This window comes from Apis dorsata, unplaced genomic scaffold (assembly GCF_000469605.1).
Source record: "Apis dorsata unplaced genomic scaffold, Apis dorsata 1.3 scaffold_196, whole genome shotgun sequence".
Classification (NCBI taxonomy): domain Eukaryota; kingdom Metazoa; phylum Arthropoda; class Insecta; order Hymenoptera; family Apidae; genus Apis; species Apis dorsata.
The window spans coordinates 715,473-731,588 of record NW_006263480.1 but is presented as its reverse complement, the minus strand read 5'-3'; the positions used below and the strand labels follow the sequence as shown (position 1 = coordinate 731,588).

Sequence of the window (16,116 nt, the reverse complement as noted above, 5' to 3'; positions counted from 1 at the left end):
AAAAGAAACTTTGAAACACTTCGCCTCGTCTTAGAAATTATCTGTTTTTTTTTTTTTCACTCATTCATTACCAAAACATGATCATTCTGATCTTTTCAATCATAAAATCCATAATCCTCGTCCTGATCACGCTTTTCCTGCGGCCTCGCAATCAGCACCGATCGTTTAGAAGTTAAAAAACGATACTCCAAATATCCATCCTGGTATCTTTTAATCCTGGCCGCGGTATCGATGGACTTTTCAGCTTTAACGCGTCGCGATTTCACTCGGTGTAATCCTTTGACCAACAATCCGCTTGAATTATTCGGAATTACACGACGGACGAGCCGCGTTACACGGTCCAGAGAAAATCGAAACAAGCTTCGCGATGTGTTGTGACCACGCACGTGCGTATTGAGTTTGGAAATTCGTTAGAAGCTAGGGAAATATAGGGTATTTCGAATGTTGTACGGTTCCATGGTGTTGCAACAAGGATCTCGTTAAAACGAGATGATCCACTGATTAAGAGCAAAATTCATTCAATCGTTTCATTAGTAATAATAATTGGATGATATGTGAGTAATCAATAATTATATATGTAAACGATAATCTGATTTCAATCTTATCGAAATTGGGAAAAATTGTATTTGAAAATAAGAATCATTTGAAATAAAGTGGAAAATGAATTTTTAAAGTGGAATTATTGAAGGGGTAAATTATTTTCCGTTTATTCACTCAGCATTTCCTTTCATGTTTCAATGGTAAGTATTAAAAAGAATTAAAGAGAAAGAAAGTATTTTTTAGAATAAATGAAAAAAATTCAATGATGTTCGAAACTTTGATCAATGTATATCGATGATTGCCTCGTTTAATATAATTCATTTACAAGATTTTCACCAATAAACAATTTATTTCGAACATATTCAGCTTTTAAACGAGCGATTTTAGAGAAATAAATTGAATATCAATATTCAAATAATTTATTGATACTACGATTTAAAATTAATAAAATCCAAAATAAGACAAATTTCAATTTCGAATAATTATTCGATTAATAAGCTCGTTAATTTCAATGCTGTAACTCGAACCTCCTTGATTTCCTCCGAAATGAATTCTGCAAATTCGCCAAATTAACCGACGCGAGCTCGGTTGCAAAATGCAGGACGAGCACGGTGCAACAGCGACGATAAGGCTAATTCAAAGATAATGCAAATGGAACGTCTTCTGCTGAAGCGAGCATACGTTTTTGCACATTTGCAACATCGTTGTGAAGGAAGCAAGATTCGCGTTGCGAGGATAAACCGTTCTTCGAAATTTAGAGAGGAGATCTCATATAGAGGAGGGAGGGGATATCCTCCTGAAAGTTAGCAGCTTTTAAGCCAGAAGGAAGAAGAAAGAAAAACTTGAAGAGAACAAGTTGAAGAAATATGTAAATTAGATAATTCGAAAAATCGCAAAGAGGAATGGCGGCCTAGAAAATCTCGTTCATCGAGAAACCGATTTCGATCTTTTGGAATTTTTCAACCAGGTGAATCGTAGCAAGATCGTGTGATCACGAGGATCCATGAACGAGGGGAAGGGTGTAAGAGGGTTATTGGAGAAATTCCAAAAGTTTCGACCTCGATGAGCCCTCCTTCCTCCTCGAGTCAACGAGTCCCGCGCTCAACCGGAAGTTATGTTTCTTTGAATCTTGAAACTAATAGGACAATACGTTTCTTCGAAGTTAACTTTTAACGAAGTTGTAACGACTTGTAACTGATTGTTACAATTTATCTGGCGATGAAATTTATTATTGGAAATTATCTCATTCGGAAATATTTCAATCCTTGCGATCCAGCGAGTTATATTTTGATAATTGAGAAAGGCTTTGTATTTTATTTTACAAAAATTGTAAAAAACTATATTTAAAAATTATCGTAAAATATCCATCTATGCGTGATACAAGCTTAAATGTGCAGCAACAGATGAAAGGCGAATTCAAAAATAGGTCAGGTTACCTTCGTCTTGATGCTCTTTGATGGACGAGTTAGTCGTGAAAAAAAAAAAAGAAAAAAAAAAGGAAGTGAAAAGGGAAGAGTGGCTCGTCTCAAATGGGGAAAATTGTTTGCTATTTTCGGAACTCTGGTTCTTTGAGATACAATTGCCAAGATCCTTCTATCGGGTTTCAGACCCTCCCAGGAGGCCGTGGTCCTCGACCATCCGTCGCTTTCAACCGAATTCGTGTATGTGGGACAATTTATAGCGGCGATATTCTCCGCCAACCGGCGGAGGAATGAAGTCTAAAAGAAAAAAAATCTGGTGCAGATTGGGGAAAAAATTCCTCTCTCCTGTCATCTCGATCGTTAATTAAACTGATTCGTCCGCTGCTGCGAAAATGTGTTGATAGTATCGTTGTACGGAGAGAATTAATTAAACGCGCGAATACGCGTTGCTGGTTAATTATGATTAAATTTAAATAGAATATTCGTATACATATATACATAGTATCGTCGATATTTTAACATTTGGAATAGGATACTTATAAGCAATTATTTTCTCTCTTTGTCGCATAATTTAATTAATTCGTATTTTTATATATTAATATTTTCGATTTTCTGGAAACTTTAAATATAGGAAAACTAAAACTTTGTAAAGAGTGATTAATTGTTAGAAAGGAATAGAAGGGTTAACTTCGAAGAAAATAATTTAATTTTTTTTTTTTTTTTTAGTAGTACAAAGTGAAAAGAAATAATATGAAAAAGATAAAAGAGAGAACTTAAAAAGGAAGAAACTATAAAAAACTGTGCACGCAGGAGAGAACTTTCTTAGTCCCTTTTCGATATTCGCATCATCATCGATACATGTTGCCTTTTTTTTCGAGCATGAGAAAGAATGAGGAGAAGAGAAGTGGAAGATAAAGGAAGCGAAATAGCCCTTTCTTCTCGAGCCATTAAAAGGGAAACTCTTATGTAAGTTCACGAATCTCTTATCTCGTTGCAATTTTCATTTTTATAGAACATAAATATCTTCTTGTCTTAAGTACGATATAGTGGTAGATTGTAGTATGTGGTAGTACAATAAAAAATAAGAAAAAAAGAATAAATCTTTTTTTTCGACTTATAATTATATATAATTATAGAATTTATTGCTAATATAATGGTTCATCGTGAAACAGTTTTTATATATATATATTTGTATAGTGCGAAAAAAGGAACAAGAGACGAAGATGTGTAATTATTGGAAAAAATTTCAAAGCAAAAGAGTCTGGAATTTGATGTTTCTAGACTCGTGCTGCGTTCATTTTCTCGGCTTATTTTACTGGTAGAAACTGAATGAGAACTAGGGAGGAATTAAAAGATCAAGGAACGTAAAGGCTGCTTTAATTTTTCATTTTTAATAGAGCAAGACGAATAATAGTATGAGTGGTGGATAATAAATGGAGAAAAATAAAATCGATATACAAAACTTTTCTTTTATAATATCAGAGCTCTGATTAACTCGTTAATGACTTCCGGGAATTAATTTTATTCCAGATCGAGAGCAAAATGTCGGTCGAAGTGAAGGGGGGTCGACCAACAATGCCAACAATTCCACAATCCAAGAGACCAACGATTTTTGTTTATCCCACAGGTGAGATTGCTTAAATGTTTCATGGAAAACAAAATTCATTATTCTTCATGAGTAAAGTGAAATTTAAAATATTTAAAATTCGTGCATTTATATTTCCAATTACAGATGTAATTTTATTTCATCATTATTCAAACGGAATAAAAATGAAATGTTACCAGAAAATGTTTAGAATTGAAATATTGAAATATTGTAAATTATAATAAAGGAATTTTTGTAAGAAATTAAAAGATTTAAAAAATTCTATTTCTCCCTCAATATTTCTTCCTTAGCAAGTCTGTCTTATTGGTTGTATTGTTATGTATGTAAAATACATCATTAAATAAGAATTATCAGTAACATTTTTACTAATAAATAAAGTATCATTCGTTTCTATATTAAAAATAATGTTAATTTAAAATAATAATTTATAAAATATAATTTATCAAGATATATAAAAAAAAGAGTGGATTAAATTTATTTTTGTCAACCTGATGATAGTCTGATTAAAAAACTTCTGTGATAAAAAGAATCTTCATTATGCTTAAAGAAGTAATCAAACTTATGCTTAAGGTATTTCATTATGCTTAAAGTAATCAAAAATAGTTTCAATCTAAAGATTCTGAAAATAATGAAAAATGAAACAATGTAGCTAAGCAATATGTATCTAATAAACGATAAAAATATATTTTAATATTATTAATACTGTAATTTATAGTTTGAATTATTGCACGAAATGATATTATCTTAAATATAATATAATAAATTATGATTTACAAGATTATAAGTTATATTATCCCCTTTTTTCATTGTGCTGAATAAAATATTTTCTTTGGCTTGAAAGTCAGTATGTCGTTTTACAAAGATTGATAACAGTTGCTTCAATTTTCTAATATGTATGCAGTAATCGTTAATACTATATACATATATTAATATTCATGTGTTAAAAATGTAAATTTCGTTCAGTAATTATTCATTTCAATATAATATGTTTGTAAAAAGCTTATATGGATGGCAGAAATGCTTGTTCTTACATATTTGGTTGAATATTAAACACAGCTTATGAAATGGTAAAGTATATCTTTCATTCCTAATTTCCTTTGTTTATTGAATAAAATCTATAAAAATAAAATGGATAATGAGAATAATATTCCTTCATCAAAAATAACTTACAATTGGTTTCAAAAATATCAAATCTCCTGAATATTTTACTTCTTAATTTCTTAGTTTCTTCTATATGTATAATATTTCAATACTATTTCTGAAATAAAAGGCTTGAATGAAAAGTTTTCATCAAGACTTAATTATCATAAACGTGATATGAAATTAATATTAATTATCAATATTAAATTAAAATTTATTTTTTCCAGTAACTCCAGAGAGCATTATCATCCCGATAGTATCATGCATACTCGGATTTCCATTACTGGCCCTTATGGTCATCTGTTGCTTAAGAAGAAGAGCAAAGTTAGCGAGAGAACGTGCACGAAGAAGAAATTGTGATCTAGATCATGGAGCCCTTAGTCTCGTTCGTTTTAGCCCTGTTCACCGTTTAGGTAAATTAAACATCTTCTTCTTTTATTTTTTATTTTAATACATGTTATCTAAAAAAAAGATGCAATTTAAATTATTTCATCATATTAACACACTACATTAGATTTAAGATTTAATATTAAGTCTTAAACATATAAACTTAAAAGCCATGTTTTCCTACGTTTTGTACAACAAAAACGGATTGAGGTCACAAAACATTTGTGTTCAACCCCAAACCGCTACTTCCGCTCGCTTTTTCACCTAGAAACGCTGCACTGTACTTACACATGTATATTCAAATATATACTTGCGTACATATATATATGTATGTATTCACACTCATATACTTTACTAAACGAAGTGTACGTGTACATATACATATGCATATTCAGACATATGGATGAACAGCCTAGAATATATATATATATATGTATAAATATAAAGAGAACGGAAGAGGCATTAAACCAGATTGAATGGTACCCTGAATATTTCAGTTCATGCACAGATTTTAAGATACTTCAAATGCAGATGTGTTCATGTTCACACCATTTTTTTTATCCTAATGAAAACGTTTAATCTATAACAAAGTTTCGAAGAGAAATTAAATGATCAAAATAGAATAGACTTTTATTGGTTTTTCATAACTTTTAATTGCCCGTTCTATTTGAATTATTAATCCAATATTTTTTTTTTTTAATTTATACAATATATATGTATGTATGTATATAAAAAAAATTTGATTTGCATATAAGACGAGATAGAGAATAAACTTATGATTTATGACGTAATGATTTATGGGTTTTCTTGTCATGTATTGTAAATATCGAGCTCGAAAAAATTCATATTATTATAGTCAATAAAAATTTTAATCATTTATTTTCGAAGATGTTGGTAATTTAAAATTTAAAGTAATTATGAACATCATTTTTTTTAAAATCTATAATCTATACTTATACTTCATAATTTTTCAAATAAAAATCTCATCATCTACTTAATAATAAATCTCCTAAGCAAAAATATAATCCTAAAGTTTATTATGTACATATAATTATACATATTATGTATATTTGACATGCAATTGTAAATTTCATATTCGTATTGATTACAGTTGTATAATATTGATTTCTAAAGTTTTATTGTGAGAATGGTTGTTGCATATTGAAAACTTATCTCAATCACGAGTTTCAAATAAATTCTTTTCGTTTTATTGAAAAAAAAAGTTGTAAAAGAATATCGATGAGAAAAATTAAATTTAAAAGTAAAATTTATATTAAAAAATGCTGTACAATTATATAAAAATAATTCATATTTATAAGACATAAAAGAATAATAAAATATTAAAGAAATTATTCTTTATAAAACATAAAGAATTTATAAAACATTAAAAAATAATAATAATAAGCAAGCGAAGAATTATGCAAATTAATTGTTTAATTATGTATATTACTTTACTCACTTAATTTGTATATCTTATGCATACACTCCAACAATCTATTTAATTATTTTCCTATGAATTATCTATTTAATTACGCTGCTAATTCTAATTGAAAATGATTTACATAATGAGATCTAATTTAACTATCTATTGAATTTATCTATCTATTAAGAATTTAATATCGTATGGAACATGTTTTTAAACTTTGAGAATCTTCTATATCTTAAGATAATATATACACTCAAATCTCTTTTTATACACGTAAAAAACTGTGCAAAAGTTAATCATGTAAAAAAATATCGTATAAAAAAAAACTAGGTATATTCTGTTGTCCTTAAAAAAAATCTGAAATAATTTAAAATTAATTTATTTAAAATTTGACATACATAAGAATTTAATAATTTCTTTAAATTTTATACTTAAAAATTTTCAATATAAAAATAATGAGACATTAATGAAAAGACACTATATATTATTCTATGTCTCATATCTATTCTATGTCTCATCTAAAATGTAATTGACTAAATGCGATTCTAATGTAATAAATCATGTTTTTGTTATTTAATTTAATTTTAAAATGTGACAAATGAACGATTTCATTACATATTGTAATTATTTATTATTATAATAAATAGGAGACAAAAATTAAAATTTCAATTAAAACAGATCTCAGACAAGAATATGAAAAAAAAATATTTACTATTTTATATAAATAATAAAAATCATAAGATTAACTGCAATATTTTAGTCAATTAATTTTTTTCAAAATTTGTTAAATTGAAATATTCCTCCTTTTATTATCCCGTCAAGTGCAGCATCTAAAGAGGATTTAGGTAAAATTCTTTATTAGTCTAATTGTTGTTTAACTTCTCTAGAGATTTTAGAATTATATATATGTATATGGAGCAACCAATATTTTTTTTATATAATGCATAATCATTTGCCGTTGCCGCTAGTATTGCTGCATATTTAACATGGAATTTAATTGAGATTATGCTAAAAATTAGACACGAATGAAAATGAAAAAAATAATTGTGAAATTATTTAGTTACAATTAAGATCTGCCACTTAAAGTGCATTTGAATAATATTTTATTATGGATATTATCTCACAACAGCTTCAACGCAATTAACAAAATCATAAAAATAATAAAAATTCAGTGATTTTATGCAAAGATATATACAGCTTGGCTACATTTTTATCTTCCATCCAAACGCATGTACACTTATATACTATCATAACATTATCATAATCGCATGATTTTAAACGATTTGCTGCACAAGCCTATAACGTATGTTTAGCATTTCTTATAAAAACTCTATTTTAATAAATATGTAATTCAAATTAACAGTTCAAATTACGCAATTTTAATATTAGAATGCATTTAATAAACATTAACTCTTACCATTATTTAATTTAATGCGCTTTTATTTTTACAGAAGATTATATTTACTCGGTAGATGAAATTTTCCATGCAATCAAAAACTTTTATTAATATCACAGTATAATAATATTCACATTTGTGTGATAGCTGGAATTGATCGTCCAACAAGAGCAGTTTCGTTACGAAGTGATCGAGGATCTAGAGCTTTCCCATCATTAGAACTAGACACGGTGGTCGAAGAACGATCGGATCCTGAACAAAGTACTGCATTGGAACTGAGTAGTCCGGATTAGCATTCAGTTTTGGTACCGCCTAGGTAAGATTCTTATTCTTTATATATATTATATATTATAATAAAAACATTTCATTTTTATTTCTATAAACTAAACGAGAGAAAAAAGAATTATATATATTTTTTATGATAAAATCACTAACAATAAAGTTTGTTCTTCATTGATTTGTCTTCAGAAAATTTTTAAAGTTTCTACATTATTGATACGATATCTTTGTTTCAAGTTATCTTTTGAATATATATTATGTATCATAAATTATTTATATGAAAAAAAGATATGAAAATAAAAATTGTTTATTATTATTTGCAGGTCTCCTCGACCATCGAAATCGGTACCAGTACCAGTAGACCATAGCCCTTTATGGACAGCATTAACACACGCTAACGCTGTATCTTCAGCTCTTGGAGATACCTAGCAGGAAGTTGAAGAGGGCGGTTACATCGAAGCTCTCGTTCTTGATTTACCTATAATCTACTAAAAAACTTATAATAAAATAAACATTTTGTGAAATTAGCAAAAAGTATGAGATTGATCTCATTTAATTTCAAAAAACTGAGAAATTATAAAATTTATCATAAAAAGTGCCGCAATATTAAATAATATTAAGTATAAAGAGACAATTATATAATAGAAATCTTATCTTTACAAAGAAATTTTGCACACATACTTATTCAAAATTAATGAGTAAATTTTATACTGATAAATTGTGCAACATTCTATTGACAGATCGCTTTTTACATCATGAAAAATTCCTAATAATGTACACTGTGTTATATTAGTGTAAATAAAGATTTGTTAATATAATGTACAAATACAAATACAAATTATAATGTGTAAATAAATGCTTAAAAACCATCATATTGTCTGTATAACACTACATTCAATTTTTATGAAATTCATGTTATAACATATTACATACATACATATTAAAATTAATTTTCATATTATTATTATTAAATAACAATGTAGATATATCACATAAATAAGATAATTATGTATAATAAAATCTGATTTATGTAAAAATAATTCTATTGTATTCTGACGCGAATAACATTATATATTAGTAAAAAATTGTTCTAATGATTATGCAAATAATATTTATGCATATTTTTGACTGCCTTCGATATAAAAAATTAATCAAATTATGGAAATAAAATTGAAAGTGATTTATATATAATTTTTTATGTCATATTTAAAATCCAGGTATTATTCGTCCCTTTTTGGCTGCTTTTTTTAATTTATTTATCTTCTTTTCTTTCTTTCTTTTCATAATATTATCTTGTCGTTTTTCTTGCCTTTCTCGAATTCCTTTCTGTACATTTTCTAATCTAGATTCCCATTTTTTAGCACTCCGTTTTTTTTTATCATCTTTTCTTTTCAATGTTTTTTTAAGTAAATCTGGATCATTTTTCACCTATCGAAAATATATGTATAGACATAATATTAAATATTTTAATAATTATTTATTCAAGTATTTCTTTGTTACCTTTTCACCACTAGCTTTTGCTAAAACAGACTTCCATGTATCTTTTTCTTTAATTTCTTCTACTTTTTCCTTCTCACCTAATTGTTCCATTTCTTTTAACTTTTCTTGTTTTTGTTTCACCTCGAGTAGCATTTTTTTTGCATCTTTCTTAGGTGGTTTTTTTTTTGTTCCAATTTCAGAAAAATCAAATTTGCTAAATACCATCTTACCTTCTGAATTAAACACTGGTTTTGGTCGTGGAATCTTTGGTATTTCATTATCTTCTTTTTTGATTTTAGATAAATCGGCTACGTTTTGTTCTATTTTTACTAAATTTTTTTGCATTATTCGTTCTTTTTTCTTTGACATCTTTTTTATTTTAGTTTTCAAATTCTTTTTTAATTGCTTTTCTTTATATCCTAATCGTTTAACATTCTTTAATCCTTCCAATTTAGCATGCAATTCTTCAAATGTATGTGCTCTTTTTGCTTTTCCAATTAAATTTGGAAAGATATTGTCTATAAAAAAATAAAAAACAGAAAATTTAAAGCAAGCTTAATTAGGTAAATTAGATTATTTATTTTTTAAAAGTAATAAAAACCTCCTGATATTTTTTTTTTATTATATGTCACTAATTTATCTTTCTCATCTGAAACTAAAAAAAATTTATTTTTTATTATTATTGCAAATTTTATAAATATTTATAAGATTATATTATTTTTATATTTATACCTAGCTCAGACATAGGCAATGGCATTTTAGTAAATATATTCAAAATAAATTCATTTTCTTGTAGCAATAATTGCTTCACATAATTTTTATCAAATGAATTTGACATTTTTAACTGCATACTTCTAGAAAACACACGTACGTTATGTTAGAATATAAATTTAATATCACGAAATAAACTACAAGCTACAAACACACTCTTAACTTTTAAAAACTATATAGGTTAGAAATTACAATCTAATGCGCAAACTCAAATATAGGATTTTACAAATTTATCAAAAATAATTTTATACATTTCTGTTTATTATAAGGTACAAAAAATATAAATTTTATTTTAAAAAAATTTAAATTAAAATAAATTAATTATTCATAAATATATATTATAAAATTTTTATTGTAAAAAAATACATAAATTTTGTAAATTTTATACAAAAAATAACATCATTGTAAATAAATTATTTACATTTGTGAATTATACAAATAATGAATAACTTAAATTGTAAAGAATATTTTTATGCAAGCATACAAAAATTATTAATATTTCATATATTATATATTGATATTGTTTCGTGATTTAATGTGATTTAAAAAATTATTATTAGTTATGAATGCTAAAGAAATATCAAAAAAAATAATAATTCACATATATTTGTATAATACAAAAATAATATTGTAAATTTATTTCAATATTTATTAAGTAATTAATCGTAAAATAAAAAAAAAAAAATATATATATATATGTTCATCATTAAAGCGCTTCTTCTATCAATTTCTCAGATGTCAAAACAATAAGATATTTTCCATGTAGAGAATATTTATCAAATTCTTTCATTGTTGAATATGCTTCTTCATATGTTTTGAAATAAACATGACAATATAATATTCTAGTATTTGGTGTTGTCATCATAAGTGATACTGATATTGGATTATATTTTTCAAAAAGATGTAATATATAATGTATACTTATATTTGGATGTATATTAGCTACAATTACTTCTTGTGTCGGAATAACCTTTGTTGATGATGAAGGAACTTTAATATTGTGTGATTTATATTTTTTGTCAATAGATATCAATGATGGAATTTCCGTTTCATTAAACGGAATTTCTTCCAATCTATTCAAATTTTCATTAGTAGCTTCTGATGAAATTGAAGTACTTGATGCAGCTTTTCGTAAATTTTTAAGTTTTAAAAGGTGCCTTAAGGATGATATTGATGTAGATTTTTTATTTTCTTCAATTTTTATATCATCATTAAAATTATCTTTCATAGATATTGATTCTGATATATTAGAATCAGACTGATTGCATTTTTCTTGAATCTTTTTTACATATAAATCATTGCTATTGATATTGTTGTTTTTGATGTTGTTATCTGAATTATTTACAGTAAAATTTTGTTTAAATGCTTTCTTATTTTCATTGTATGATTTTCTTTTTACATTAACAAATTTTTTAGTTATGTGTGGTAAAATTTTAATAAATTTATGATTCTTAAAAGCTTCAATACATTGTTTTGCATCTTCAGCCGTTTCTAATTTTACAAAACATAATCCATTAGGTTGACCACGATCATCTGCGGATAAAACTTTACCAAACGAGGAAAATATAGTGTTAACCTCTTTCATAGTTAATCCTTTGTTATTAGGAAAATGTATAACATAACTTCCATCTCCTCTCCGATCGTAATATTTTTCATAATCCATTCTTATTTTTAAAATATATATACAATAAATAATAAGCAATGATTTAAAGTATAAAGTAATTTGAATACGATAATCTTTTTTCTACACGTATACACTATTTAAACTTATATATTAAAAAATATTGTGTTAATTTTTATATATTAATCTCAAAATAATCTCAAAATACGTAATACTATATAAATATATTATAAAGCACAATTGTATTATTCGTGCACGTTTTAAAATTTGAACTAACTTGTATACAATCTATAAATTTTGAGAATAAAACCGAACATAGAATAATACATTCTACATAGAAACGTATATGGATGTACATTTTGTAACCTTTAAATTTATAATTTGTACATATTCATATATAAAATATTTATTAAAGAATAATAAAAAAAAATATATTTTGAATTTTAATAATAATGTTAAAAATATATAAATATAAATATGATTAAATATTATATTTTAATATTCGAGTCTTCCCGCTTTATAAAAATGGCCGACTACGTAGCCATATTTTTACAATGGACTTGCGCATTCTCGTCTTCATAATTTACATTTCCAAGTACGAAGTACCTTCATTTTATTTGTACGGTATTCAATAAGACAAAAGTTCGATCAAATTTTTTAGTTTTGTTTAATTTTTTTTATAAAATTGTATATAATAATATTGTAAATGTTCATGATTAAATATTAGTGGTGATGAAAAAAAAAAGAAGTTGAAGTAATGGGCGGAGTTTGCGCCTGTTGGAATACGAGGTAAAAAACGTTGTTTTACGAAAACATATATTTTTGATATAATATTTTGGAATAATATTCCAAAGGATCAGTTTCAAGGTATTTTTATGAAGCTTTGTAAAAATTTGAAGTTCACGGATACAGGTTAAGCGAACAGGATTAGGAAAAGCGGTGAAATCGCATCATAAATAAAATGGATGCGCACGCGGATAATAACATACAAGAGCAAGTGAGGAAAAGGCTTTAGGTAGAAAAAGAAGGAAATGAATCAGCCATTCTGATTGGTCGAGGCGGCTATTATGGCCGCCGATTGGCGCACGCATGTACGCACACCAAGCTTTGATGTATACACGAACGCACGAACACGTGCGTGTATCAGGAGCGTAGCAGTCGCTCGCGGCCGAGAAGAGTGAAAAGAGCGACAGAAACGGTCGGTCCGCGCGTTGCCTTGTAAGGCGGAGAGTTGGTGTGTGACGTCCGTGCGCGGATGGCTCGAAGAACGCCGATTTTCCTCAGCTTATACAAGTATCCTTGCTGAGCAGAGGAAAGAACAAGTGAAAGGAGAGTGCGGGCCGGGCGCGACGCCGACCGTCGACATAACCACGTATACGTAAAATCCGACAATCCGTCAAGTTTAAAGCTGCCGAAGGCACCATTTTCATCATCTCTATAGTGTGTATAGCAAACTAGAAACTGTTATTAGACGTAATGTGAGTGTTCTTGAACAAGGAAGGAAATATATAATAGTGAGAAAGGTAATGAACAAAAGGCAAGCAGGAATAAAAACGAAGGGCATCGAGAGAGATAGAAACAGCAAGAAAAGAGCAAAAAGAAAAAGTGAAAGAGTGAACAAGCGAATAAGCAAGCGAGAGAAAGAGAGGGAATGAGGCCGGGAAAGAGGAGCAAGAGCAAGTTAAAACGCCAAACGATACGTAAGAGACAAAGGCCACGGCGGCATAACCTCCAAGTCAAGCGTACGGCGTATTATAGGGATTTCTTATTCTTATGAATTGTTTCGTTTTTTCGAGGATTTCGATACATTATTCGTGTAAAATGATATTTTTGCAAGTGCATTATTATCTTCTCTGGCTTCCATATGAAATGTCGCACAAGTGAGAGAGAAAGAGAGAGAGAGAGAGATAAAGCACGTGCGTGAAACATATTTTCCTCGAGATACAGGAATCATCATTGTGGCGCTGGCAACGTGAGCGGAAGGTCGGAAAAGAAAAAAAGAAAGAAGAGAACGTTTCATCCTGAGCCTGTTAGTGAACCATCAGGCTTTCTAGTAGGCTCATGATTTAGACATTACTATTATAAAATTAAATTAACGTTCTATATGTATAAAATGGATGAATTCACGAGGATTCGCAAGAAAATGTTTGGCATAACGTTCTTTAGTGGCGAGAACAGAAAAGATTGTTACAATATTTTTCTACTGTAGTGGTTAACGATATCCGAATTATTTCGGCATCTAATTCTTTCTTCCATTGCTATGGCCTTTGTCTCTTACGTATCATTTTAACTTGTTCTCGCTCCCTTTTTTCCTCTTTTCTTCTCTTGCTTTTTGTTCTTCCCTCTTTTCTTGCTGTTTATTTCATTCTCAATGCCCTTTGTTATTTTTTTTTTATCATGATTAAGTTTTTATCAATCATAAAGTGAAAGAACGGGACGTTTGTTTGTACAGTCGTGTTTTTCCGCATCATCTGGTATACGATATACATCCGCGAGTGTTGTGTGAACAAATTCACTCTTGCGACGGAAACAAAAAAGAAGGAAAGAAACGGCGACGAATAATATTCTTAGTGCTGTAGTCTACAGTTGATGGATGAAACTAGCAGAATGCTGCAACACGGAGGATCAGGTGTGGGTCTGATGGGAGGAAATCAGGGTCAGGGGGCCCAAAATACTGCCGGATATGGTAGTATGGGACCTGTGGATGGAACTGCAACACAAGGTCCGGATCAGGCTGTTGAGGCTAGAAAACAGGATATCAGTGAGATTTTGCAACAAATTATGAATATCACCGATCAAAGCTTGGACGAGGCACAAGCGAGGTTGGTCCCGTTCCTGATTCAGCCGCCATTTTTTTTGAATATTTTAAATTTTATCGTTACTTTTATAATTATTTTATATCACTTTTTGCTTTTTTAAATATTTTCTTATTATATTGGAATATTAATCCTATGGAAATATATTTAAGTTTTTTTTTTTTTTTCTAAGTCATTAAAATATTTGCTAAATATAAAAAATAATCATGAGTACAGGTTATGTTCGTTATTTTGAATCTTATGTGACGATTTTAAAATGTGATGATTATTTTTATAATGTCTCTTTATCATTTTATAACTTGATAAACTATTAAATGACGAATATATATGTACTAGATGACAAATTGTATATAGACTTCCAAATATGCGATAAGAGTTTATCTTCACACTATTAGTATACGATTAAGTTCCGATATAAGTTTGCTAAAACGTCATAGTATTTTAAAATCCATCTCGCTAAAATAGATATTGTACAATATAATATCTAATAAACTTTTAATCGAATATAATTTATTATCATTATTATTATTATTATCTTTTTTTTTCTTTTTCCAGAAAACATACTTTAAACTGTCACAGAATGAAGCCAGCCCTGTTTTCAGTTTTGTGTGAAATTAAAGAGAAAACAGGTGAGTCTCTATTTTTCACTATTCCTTCTTGTTCAATTTGTGTCTTTACAAGGACACAAATATTAATACTTATCGATATTTATATTTGTAGAATATTAAGATAAGTATTGATTTATTGATACACGGTAAATAATCGCGACTCAAGACAAAGTTGCTTTTATTATTGCTTTTATTATTCGTGACTTTCATTTTAATGTAATCCACAATAATCTAGTTTTATATTAGCAATTACCATCTATCTAAAATCACTGTAAATAATTGCCGATTAAATAGATACCACCATCACAAGATAAAAGAACACTTCGTAAAAGTACGGACGATCACCTCGTAACTCCCGCGCCCATTCTGATACTTCGCATGCGAGTTCTAAACAATCCGAGAAATTCCTAGAAAGAGATCCCTATCTAGATGAGAGGAGAGAGAGACTGTTGATACATTTTCGGTGTGTGGTGCAGTGTCGTCTACCCTGCAGGGTCGACCCCTGCGCCCATTCGAAACTCGTAAACATAATTTTTATGCGATGTTTGGATTACTTTTACGCGCGGATCAAGAGACCACGAAACGCGCAATTATTTTTGGGGTACGAGGGGTGGCTGGCTTGGCTC

The 16,116-nt window shown here is 28.3% G+C and overlaps 4 protein-coding genes across 6 annotated transcripts in view; 2 read left to right on the top strand and 2 right to left on the bottom strand.

The window, feature by feature from the left end:
* LOC102675868 overlaps nucleotides 1–8,997 on the top strand; it is a 43,261-nt gene extending 34,264 nt beyond the window's left edge. Inside the window, exons 2-6 of one of the 3 annotated variants that reach the window (XM_006614748.2) lie at nucleotides 3,498–3,588; nucleotides 4,935–5,120; nucleotides 7,348–7,365; nucleotides 8,064–8,232; nucleotides 8,519–8,997. In XM_006614748.2, coding sequence (XP_006614811.1) covers nucleotides 3,504–3,588; nucleotides 4,935–5,120; nucleotides 7,348–7,365; nucleotides 8,064–8,209 — 435 coding nt within the window. In that variant the 5' untranslated portion in view covers nucleotides 3,498–3,503 and the 3' untranslated portion in view covers nucleotides 8,210–8,232; nucleotides 8,519–8,997. Of the gene's footprint in view, nucleotides 1–3,491; nucleotides 3,589–4,934; nucleotides 5,121–7,347; nucleotides 7,366–8,063; nucleotides 8,233–8,518 lie in introns of all 3 variants that reach the window. The other 2 variants (XM_006614747.2, XM_006614749.2) reach the window with 2 other exon arrangements.
* On the bottom strand, nucleotides 8,732–10,656 carry LOC102676180 (surfeit locus protein 6 homolog). Its single transcript, XM_006614750.2, has 4 exons — nucleotides 10,407–10,656; nucleotides 10,276–10,329; nucleotides 9,696–10,192; nucleotides 8,732–9,623 (listed from the first exon to the last, which is right to left on the bottom strand). Exons 1-4 carry the CDS (start codon nucleotides 10,522–10,524, stop codon nucleotides 9,402–9,404), a joined length of 891 nt encoding a protein of 296 aa, XP_006614813.1. The 5' UTR covers nucleotides 10,525–10,656; the 3' UTR covers nucleotides 8,732–9,401.
* Nucleotides 10,657–11,109: 453 nt separating this feature from the next.
* On the bottom strand, nucleotides 11,110–12,212 carry LOC116185501 (phosphatidylinositol 3-kinase 3-like). Its single transcript, XM_031509985.1, has one exon. The coding sequence runs from the start codon at nucleotides 12,106–12,108 to the stop codon at nucleotides 11,152–11,154; it is 957 nt and encodes a 318-aa protein (XP_031365845.1). The 5' UTR covers nucleotides 12,109–12,212; the 3' UTR covers nucleotides 11,110–11,151.
* Nucleotides 12,213–12,647: 435 nt separating this feature from the next.
* The window catches only part of LOC102677155 (homeobox protein extradenticle), a 62,777-nt gene continuing 59,308 nt past the window's right edge, over nucleotides 12,648–16,116 (top strand). The window contains exons 1-3 of the mRNA XM_006614755.2: nucleotides 12,648–13,589; nucleotides 14,519–14,888; nucleotides 15,438–15,511. Of these exons, the coding sequence (XP_006614818.1) occupies nucleotides 14,656–14,888; nucleotides 15,438–15,511 (307 nt within the window). The 5' untranslated portion in view covers nucleotides 12,648–13,589; nucleotides 14,519–14,655. The remainder of the gene's footprint in view (nucleotides 13,590–14,518; nucleotides 14,889–15,437; nucleotides 15,512–16,116) is intronic.

Bases quoted from the DNA above. Each gene is read 5' to 3' on its own strand.
- LOC102676180 (XM_006614750.2), bottom strand. From the start codon at position 10,524: ATGCAGTTAAAAATGTCAAATTCATTTGATAAAAATTATGTGAAGCAA. The intron at 10,330-10,406 runs GTATAAATATAA...AATTTTTTTTAG, and splicing joins ATTGCCTATGTCTGAGCTAG to TTTCAGATGAGAAAGATAAA. The intron at 10,193-10,275 runs GTTTTTATTACT...ATTTTTTTATAG, and splicing joins TAAAAAAAAAATATCAGGAG to ACAATATCTTTCCAAATTTA.
- LOC116185501 (XM_031509985.1), bottom strand. From the start codon at position 12,108: ATGGATTATGAAAAATATTACGATCGGAGAGGAGATGGAAGTTATGTT.